This window comes from Silurus aristotelis (assembly GCF_946808225.1).
Source record: "Silurus aristotelis genome assembly, chromosome: 7".
Classification (NCBI taxonomy): Eukaryota; Metazoa; Chordata; class Actinopteri; order Siluriformes; family Siluridae; genus Silurus; species Silurus aristotelis.
The window spans coordinates 5,955,128-5,965,927 of NC_139580.1; the positions used below are offsets into that span (position 1 = coordinate 5,955,128).

Here is a 10,800-nt window from a genome sequence, read left to right on the forward strand (position 1 = left end):
ACCACAGGTGGTAGTTTGGGCATCTTTGCCATAAAGCAAAATGGAAGCCTGGATCATCGTAATGCCTGATCAGTGCGTTACTGCACATAGATCTCATAAGACACACAACGACAAGGAGAAATATACTCTGAATGGAACTTATAAATGGGAATAACAATAATTTGCACATAAAATGCCAAAAGTCTACAAAATGCAAAAAGAAAAATAAATAAACAAATAAAAGTTCAAAGAAAAAGAATGTGATAATATAAAGAAGGAATTACAATATTAAATCATAATTATCTATTAATTAACAATATTGAAATAATTGAATTCAATTAACTAAATCAAAGAACATTACAGTATTTTGTTCAATTTAATATTAAAAAAAATAATATAACAGATTTAAAGTAGCATAAATAAAATTGAAAAACAGTATAAGGCAAGCAATAAAGCCTAGTTAAATGCAAATTTTTTTAATTTTTTTTTATTTAAGCCCTCGTTGTACCTGCTCCGACAGAAATACCGTATTTTCTGGACTATAAGCCGCTACTTTTCCCCACGCTTTGAACCCGGCGGCTTAAACAATGAAGCGGCTAATTCATGGATTTTTCCTGGGTTTTTCCCGGTTTCACAAACTTCAAGCCAAAAAACTGAACCCCATAACATTAGACCAATGAAATTGCGGAACGGGTTCAGGTGAACCAATGAAACTCTTTATATTAAATCAGATGCGCTCCCACTGAATCGGGCCGCACCACATCATAAATATGAATGAGGTTCCTCTGACGTTTGACCTGCCGCTCACTCGGACTGTCTACAGGAAATGTGAATCATTCGTCACGCTGAAAACAACCGGGCATGAAAACACACTTCACCTGTGTTCTGAGCTGCACGGCATCGGGAGAAAAGCTTCACCGATGGTAATTTTTAAACACATGATGATGCCAAAAGATAAACTAAAGATGACTTTCTTGGTAGACTACTGTTTAGATACAAGATGTGTTACAGACACTGTCTTTCGTTAAAGCCTGTGTAAAGTTCATTAGTATCAGTGTAGACACCTGCAGCTTATAAACAGGTGCGGCTTATTTATGTTTAAAATAAAAATCTTTGTCAAATTCAGTGGGTGAGGCTTATATTGGGTGCGTTTAATAGTCTGGAGATTACGGTACATTACTAAGTACGGGTCACCACCATGTGGCTTAAAACAGAACTGTTAGATGAAGAAGATAATCCCAGAGAACATCTGGTTTCAGCAGGTGCAGACTCTCAGAACCAAAACCTCACCAAATTTATGAGTAAATCACCCATTTTTAATCTTTTAAAAAGGATTTACTAAATACTGTTGCTATTAAATATTATTTAATAGTACTATTAACAATATTGAAAAAGAATATATAAATATATAGCTTTCTATTAGTATTTTGTAAACAAATGCCAAAATCTCTAATTGGAATTTCAAAGGTCAAACCACACACACACACACACACACACACACACACACACACACACACACACACACACACACACACACAACTGAAACATAATCTACCATTAGTCTCCTGCCAGAATAACGTCCCAGGTTGCATTATTATTTTGAGCAATTTTGAGAAATTTCCTGTGAACGCTCTCTACTCTCATGCTCACTCCCCTTATTTTGACCCCAAATCAAGCACCTAACCACTTCCTGCATCTGAAGGCTGGCAGGCGATGCAGGAAGTGGTTAGGGGCTTGTTAAGGGGGGTGAGCATGAGAACTAGATTTAAAAGTAGCATTTTATACTGCTTATGCCTTATTTTATTCTAAAGAAAGAATTAAAACACACAAAAAGGCAAATACGTTATCTATGTATACGAGTATGTATATGTTTAAGATTCTGCATATGAAGATGTATAAGTATAGGCATGTATATGAATATGTATATGAATTTGTATAGGTAAAACAGTGTATTATATAAGTTGATAGGAACTTTGCTACAGGAATTAAAACAGAGAATGTCGGCTTTTGGAGAAATATCACGCACTAGCAATTACATGCTCGGGAAATACCACATGAAGTTAAGAAAGCAGACAGCACAGTTTCAGGAGCAGTTTCATCTCGTATGTTTTATACCGAGCCCATTATATTCTTAACCAGGGAATGAAGCGAGACACTTTCTGAAAGACGTAGCCATTGCTGCACTCTATCCCTTGGGACTGGCTCACCACACCGGTCAAAAAGAAGACCTCTCGGTACAAGGTGAGGACAGGACTTCCGGGGCCGAAGAAGCAATCTGCTTTAGGGCTTGGCAGCGTGCAGGACATCTTGTTGGTAGCCTTGTTGGCAACAGAAATGATTCAGGTTTAAAGCACTACATCGTAACGATGTTGAATAGATTGTTGTTCGATAAAGAAATGCACTAACCTGGCCCGAGTGACGCTCCACACAGCTCGGCAGTTTGCTGTAGGACAGGTGATTTAACCGGAGGTTTCCTTCGAACTCGGATGCGTCTTTCCAGCCCGTAATCACGCCCAAGTGTTCGCCCGACATCAAAAGGGTCTCTGCGAAATCTCGCTCAGGCAGGCAGGCAGGCAGGCAGGCAGGCCGCCACTACACAATGGTCTCTCCCTTAAAAACACAGAGTGCTTTTGCAAATGGGCTCATTGTCTTTGCATATTCTTCCAAAAATTCAAACTATGCAGGAGTGAACCTGTCAAAAAAATGTATAAAAAGTCTGTCATGCTTTGTTGCAAGTTAAAACAAATATCAGATTTTGTTTTGTAATGTTAATGAGTGGTACTATATTATTTATACTGTGTGTGAGTAAGAAATTAAAGTTTACTTCATATAATAAAAAAAGAATTAGATTCTAAATGCTTTTTAGAAAATTGGAGCTGTTGTCAGTTGTTGTGTGAACAATCTTGTCACGGATGTTAAACTCAGTGTGAATTTCATACATGGCACCTGCAAGTGCAGAACCTTTTGGTTTCCCACAACTTTATTTGCTTTAATGAGCAGCCTTTATCTGACGATCTTCTTTTTAAAGCTGTTGAAGTGAGCTGGGTATATTTCTCCAAGTGATTGGTGTGCTTTCTCTAGAAGTGACAAGTAGATGCAAAAAACAGACAGACACATAGGATGAAGAAAAGTAATTCAACTAACAGAATTACAGTTCCTTAAAAGTAAACATTATGCACCCGGGGGGTGATATGATGATGGTGAAGTTAATTAATATTCCAATAAAAAATAACAACTAGCTAACATCAGAGGTGGGAAGTAACGGAGTACAAATACTTCGTTACTGTACTTCAGTAGATTTTTCTGGTATCAGTACTTTACTCCAATATTTATTTTTTAGACAACTTTTTACTTTTACTCATTAAATTTTTACACAAATATCTGTACTTTTTACTTCTTACATTTTCAAAACAGACTCGTTACTTTAGTTTTAATCCACTGATTTGGTGAAATATCAAATTTTTATTTTCACTGCGCGCTGATTTCAGCCGAACAACCGATTTCCTGTTACTGCGCGTCTTTTTCACTCCGCTGGTGTATAAAGTCCTGACCCTCACTCTTTACGGAGATAAGAATCAGCAGGCAGAAGGCAGTAAGAAGTCTGGGGTGAACGTGGATGAGACAGAGGGGGTCAGTGATGAGAACATGACTGAGAACAGACACATTCATGATCATCATCTTTTCTCTGCTTGTGTTTTATATGTGCATCTTCAGCCTGGATACATTCATTAGGTAACAACATTTTTAATTCGTTTTGTATTAATATATATATATATATTGAGCTGTCAAAATTAAAATTATTGTAAACAGCACTAAATGTTGTTAACACGCTATTAATTCAGCGCGCATTTCTGTTTTTACCATTTTTATAAAAAAAAAATGTAAATACATAAATAAATAACTAAATATAAAAGAGGCGAAATTAAAACCTCCAGCAAAACATACACTTATTCACGACGTCCCTTCTTTACTTAGATATACAATAAATAAATAAACTCCAGATAAAAATAATTTTAATCAGTAAACTTTTGTTTTATTTCTGCGCCAAGTCTCAAATCAAACACCAAATCCGCCATGTTTTACACAATTTACCCTCTAGGTGGCGCTTTGTGGGTTTTTCCCTCATAATGGCGACACGAACTTAAATGACTGTCTTTATTGATCGTACAAATAAAAACAATACATCATTCAAATCTGTAAAATGTCTATGATTATATATATAAAAGCTACTTGACTTGACTTAAAGAGGTGCACTTTCTCCGGTATCACCTCATTAACTGTCCGTGTGGAAACATTGCAAAGGCTCTTAATGATGTCCACAAATCTCTGCACTGTTACAGCCTTTATATTTAATTACTGTACATATGCTTACATAAATATCACATGCTGTAAATATGCTACATATTTATCTGCACTATTTGCACGATTGCTACTTTTTGCACTTCTGGTAGATGCCAAACTGCATTTCGCTGCTGTGTACCTGTACAATGCAATGACAATAAAGTTCTATCTATCTATCTATCTATCTATCTATCTATCTATCTATCTATCTATCTATCTATCTATCTATCTATCTATCTATCTATCTATCTATCTATCTATCTATCTATCTATCTATCTATCTATCTATCTATCAAATATTAATATGATGTGAGGTCCAGTTAACAGCTAAAACAGGTAGAAGTAATAACTACTTTTTACTTAAGTACATGTCAGAGCCAAGACTTCTTTACTTTCACTTAAGTAAAAAGATATAATCAGTACTTCAACTTTTACCCGAGTATTTTAAAACATGAGTATCTGTACTTCTACTTAAGTAATGGATGTGTGTACTTTTGCCACCTCTGGCTAACATTACAAATGTATAATTAGCAAAGTTAGCATATACATTTATGCTACCACAGACGTAGCAAGCACTATTATTACTGAAAACATTAAAATGGCTCATGACAAGAAAGATAGTAATGAAACGTTAGATTACATGTATGTGCTTTCTCAAATTTGATGGGGAATTCTTGAAAGCCAGCACTTTGTGTTTTTTGGGTCGACACAATTCGCAACGCATTCGCCAGGAATCCTTTTTGACACCGATTATTTCAAACATCTCCCTCATATATGGCCATGTGTGTTCAGGAATGTCCTCGCTGTTAGTTATTTTAACATCGTTGACTCCCTCTGAATTAACATTAGCCATTCCTTTTGTAAACGTGCTGCTCATTGTTCGCTCCGCTATCCTTAGTCTACGTCTGATAGCCAGGAAATAATTAGTTTTGGATGATATACATGTAGCTCTGCATGTTTCACTTCACACGTTTTTGTTTACATTTGTAGAACATGCTAACCCATATGCATGTAGTTCAATGGTGAAATGGTGAAAGAAACCAACATGGCTACCATTCCATACTTCAGCACCATGCAATTCCGTCTGGATTGTGGCTCATTGACTTCACCATGACAATAAGCCATAAAGTACGCTGGAGCTCGGTAAGCGTTATTTAGAGAGCAAACAGTCATTTAGATTGTAATCTATCACCACACCTAAATCCTATTGAACTGCTCTGGGATGAAGGTCAGAAAGAAACCTCCTATGTGTTTCCACCTAATATTTTCATATATTGTACATTTATATATTAATGTAAATTTTTTTTTTTTACATCAAAATGTCACTCGATTTGTTTGTTGAAGAAAATGAGAATGAGAGCCGCAAATAGTTCTGGTATGCACAGGAGAATTTGAGTTTTTCATGATTTTATTTGTAAAGTGAAACATTTAATGATAATCTAGATTGAAATTTTTATTCAGTTTTTTATTTTCTCGTACTTTAATTTAGTTTACTGTAAAAAAAGAATTTGAGAAATTATAAATTTCTTTTATGCACACAAGATAATTTTTCATTTTGACAGTTAGTTCATTATTTAGCTTACTTGAATGAATGATTGATTGATTGCAAAAGTCCAATCAGGGCCTCTGCATTTAGCAAAACATTTTCCATGGACAATGTTAGACTTTTTGTGCATGTTTTCTATTAAAAATGACTCTCACTCACCCACAGCCACCTGGAAGTCAGGATATTTGCCTGCACACTGTGCAGTCGTCAGGACAAAGTTTTCTTTAATGATGACGCCACTGCAAAAGCCTTTCGAGCCGCTGATACGCAGCAGGGCCTTAAGATGTAACAGGAATACAAATAAATAAACTGAAGAAACACAAAGGTTGTAAGGGCTACCTAGCAAGCTTGTAGTAAAGTAGTAAAGAGAGCCATTACTCGTCTGCTTACTTCTATCTTCAGAAAATCAGACGTCTACCTCCGTTGCTCACATTCATTTCCACAGAAACTACTCCATTAACTTCAATTTGTCCAGAACTCAGCTGCCCATATGATTACTAGAACCTCCTCTATCGAACATATCTCCCTGTTCTACACTGGCTTACTGTCAAATCTCAAAAATAGAGTACAAGATTCTGCTTCTCACTTTCAAAGCACTTCATAATTTTGCACCCTTATACATCTCTGACTTACTTCACACCTACACCCCAAAGCGCACTCTCAAATCTTCCTCATCTGTTTCCCACACTGTACCTTCTTTTCGTTTAGACACTATGGGGTTTAGGTATTCCCTTCCACAATCATTGATTGTGACTGTCTGACCACTTCCACAAACGTCCACTGTCTGACCACTTCCACAATCATGCCTCAAAACTAATCTGTTTAGAGGAGCTTTTTCTAATTAATTTAAAAGATTAAATAGCTGTATGTTGTTGTATGATTTTATCATTTCACTCTACTGTACAGTGTCCTTGAGTGTTTTGAAAGACACCTTTAAATAAAATGTATTAATATTATCATTATTATCATTATTATTATTATTATTATTATTATTATTATTATTATTATTATTATTATTATTTAGTGTTCGTACCTGCCAGGGACACTCTTCAGCTCTGCAGTCCAGTCCTTGAAATTTCGAGCGAATGTTGCTGGACTGATGGCTGTCCCACTGACTCAGGCTGCTCACCTTTCCACATGGGTGTTGCCCTGAGTAAAAAAAAAACCCAAAAAAACATGGGATTCAAATAAGAGTTAAATGTTTGGAAAGCATGCCTGAGAAATGACTACAAAGTAATATAGTAATAAATAGAATAAATAATTATCATATTATGAATATTATAAAATTAAAGCAGATCAGATTTTGCCATTTACAGATTAAAAAACAGGGATATTACTTTTTTTTAATAAAAAAAGTAGTTATTCTATTTTCTTATTTCTTAATAAACTTTTATACTTTATTACTTTTGAAAGTTGTTTTGATGTTTTTTGTTGTTACATTTATTTTTTTTTTTTCTCGCTACATTTGCTTAACAAAAATGTTATTAATTGAATAATATAATTAATGATTATATGCCACACATTAAAAAATCTTATAAACGTATAAGCAATTGAATTTTTTTTTTACTTAAAAAGTAATACTTCCAGTACAAGAAAAATAAGTGTGCACTTATAGTGTTATTGTTATGGTTTATCCAGTTTCGGTTTTAATCATCTGACAGATGTTGGCAGGAACCAGTTCAACATAGTAATTATATGGAGAATCCCAGGCAACGAGTCAAAACACAAGAGACACAACGCAATAAAAGCAAAAGCAGGAACCATCCTGTTTGAATCGACATGGGATTCCTCCCATGTCGATTCAAACAGGATGGTTCCTGCTTTTGCTTTTATTGCAGATCCTTTTACGTCATTCAACTGGCCTTATGCACCCAGAAAGTCCTACACAGGAACCATGAACACATGATTTCCTTCTCTGTGATAAAAAGAGGTTTGCATATGACTAAGAAGTGTGAGAGGGGAGGAAGCGAAACTAGTCATTCGTTTGTTTCTATGATGAAAGTCAACAGCGTTTAAAAGTAGTCCTTCATAAGGGACATCACACACATCGTCCACCTTTTTACATAACTGCTCATGCTTGTCTCATGCTTGTTGTGTAAGCGAAAGTGGTACACTATATTGTCAAAAGTTTGTGGACACTTGGTCATAAGTATGTGCTTTTTGAACATCCTATTCCACATTTAGTCACATTTTACTCTTATAATTTCCTCCACTCTTCTGAGAAGATTTTCCACTAGATTTTTAGATTTGTGCTCATACAGCAACAAGGATGTTAGTAAAGTCACTGATGCATTTGAGGTGAGGAGGCACTTTATATGGACCACAACCTGAATTTGTCCAGTCATATGTGGTTCTTCCTCACACTGTTACCACAAACTTGTATGCAAACAAAGCAAACTCTATGAATGCTTCCTGCTTTGCATGGATTGGAGTGGAAGATCTGATCTCAACCCTATTGGGATGAATGGGAACTCTGACTGCACCCTAGGCCTGTGGTAACTGTGTGAGGAAGAACCACATTTGACTGGACAAATTCAGGTTGTGGTCCATATAAAGTGCCTCCTCACCAAAAACTGAAAGCAACATTGATGTTGCTTTCAGTTTTTTTATTTTCAATATCCCCCAACCCCACACATACACACACACACACACACACACACACACACACACACACACACACTTTGAGAACTACTGTGTTAGGATGTTGCTATGGGATTACAGGTGGTTTTCAAAGTGTTCCCTAATGATGTTACAGATTGTTGCTTGCATGTTCCAGTTGGTTGCTCGAGTTTCAGCATTGGTTGTATAAATGCTTGTATTTTGGTAGCTGTAGTATCCCAAATGTTTGTAAGGTGTTGCTAAGCAGTTGTAATGAGATTTCAGGTAGTTACTGTGGTATTTCAGATGTTCGCTGGGGTGTCTTAATGTAGGTATAGTTATAGTTAGCTATAGTTTTCCAGGTGGCTGCTTGAATGTTGCTATGGTGGTGGTAGACAGAGGTGGCAAACGTACACACAGCCTTTACTCAAGTAGAAGTACAGATACTCATGTTTTAAAATACTCGGGTAAAAGTTGAAGTATTGACTATACTTTACTCAAGATTAAGTAAAGAAGTTTGGGCTCTGACATGTACTTAAGTAACCTGGTTTAGTATCACGCTGGTAACTGGACCTCACATCATATTAATATTAGGGCTGTCAAGCAATTAAAATATTTAATCACAACTTAATCGCACATTTCTATCTTTTCTAAATGTACCATATATTTATGCGACATTTTTTTAATACACTAAGCAACATGGACATGGAGAAATATGGATGCTTTATGCAAATGTATGTTTATTATTTGTGAAACCAAACTCAACATACAGCATGAAGACAAAATGTTCTTGTAAATGTTTGAAGTAAAAATGGTGGTTTAAATTACATAAATCATCAGGACACCAAACGGAACCTTTGCTATGTTTCCACACGGACAGTTAATGAGGTGATACCGGAAAAACTGCACCTCTTCAAGTCAAGTCAAGGAGCTTTTATCATAATCATACTGATTTATGGTATAAATAATACTGATTTATGTAATAATACCGATTACATAATCAGAGAATATTTGTATTCGATGTAAATGTGGTTTGTTTAAAGGACATTTCAAGCTTTCTATACATATATTGATGATGTCTGTGAGGCAAATATTCACTGATATTTCGGTTGTTTTATTTCTGTGTTTGTGAAGGGGATGACATGGCAGAGAGCGCCCCCTGCCTGTTTACTTTTTTTTTTTTTTTTTTTTTACAAAAGCACAGAATTTTGTTGTTTTTATAAGTGTATACAAATAAAAGTAGACATTTTACAGATTTGAATGATGTATTGTTCTTATCTGTACGTTCAATAAAGACAGTAATTGAAGTTCGGTTCGGCGTTATGAAAAAAAAAAAAACACAAAACGCGTTAATTGTGTGAATCATGGCGGATTTTGCCGTTTGATTTGAGACTTCATAAACATAGCCGCATAAATTATATATATATATATATATATATATATATATATATATATATATATATATATATTTATAAATGTAAAATTTAATAAAAGCTGATGTTCTTTTTCTGTTCCAGGAAGATGCAGCTCTACCTCTGCCATGTTAATCTATTTTCAATATGACTCCCAGGACACGCCACAGTTTCCTTAGTGTTGTGATACCTCATTTTTACCTATGCAGCAGTGGTGCTAAGAGAATACAGTGTAATATGGTCACTGGAACAGTGGAAGTAGAATCCATATGTGGTTTATTTAACAACTGGCACACGTAATCCAAAACGTAGCAACAGGCAAGAAGGTCTGGTACACAATAAAGGCAGTCAGCGAAGAAAACAAATTCAAAACACAGTAGGCACAAAGAAAGGTCAGAAACAAACACATTACTCCACAATGTCTGGTGGTGTTAGCGCAGACATAAGTAGACTACAAACAGAATTTGGCTGATGGCCCCCCCACTGGTGGTATCAACACTTGAGAAACAGTTGATTGACGAGAAGTCAATCTACATATACAATATTGCTCACATTCTAAATAATAAAAGTATAGCACCTCTACTAATAATAATATATAAATAAATACCGCTTTTACAGATGCAAATGTAATAACAATGCAGCACAATACAAATGCCAAATTGTATCCAATGCACACTTTTATAAACTGTTAACTTGATTCTTATCATCCCTCATACATATACACTGATATACTTATTATCTATGGGAAAATACAGCTTTAATTTTTGCATGTACTGTTTCTTTTCACCCACATGTAGCACCGGTATGTATATTAAATCATCTAAATGAATGTATAAACGAGTAAATGAAAATCCAGTCGAAATATAAAACCAAGCCTGAAGCTTTATTTACACAGCGAGAGGGCGACATCTGCTGGTAAAGTGT

At 35.4% G+C, this 10,800-nt stretch overlaps 1 protein-coding gene across 1 annotated transcript; it reads right to left on the reverse strand.

Annotated features, from left to right (window-relative positions):
- Positions 1-2,068: 2,068 nt before the first annotated feature.
- LOC310729334 (coagulation factor X-like) lies at positions 2,069-10,071 on the reverse strand (the record flags this gene model as incomplete). The annotated part of the gene is made up of 7 exons (XM_083547447.1): positions 2,069-2,297; positions 2,386-2,571; positions 2,992-3,056; positions 6,026-6,143; positions 6,900-7,015; positions 7,434-7,474; positions 10,067-10,071. 7 exons carry the CDS (start codon positions 10,069-10,071, stop codon positions 2,103-2,105), a joined length of 726 nt encoding a protein of 241 aa, XP_083403573.1. The 3' UTR covers positions 2,069-2,102.
- Positions 10,072-10,800: the final 729 nt, after the last annotated feature.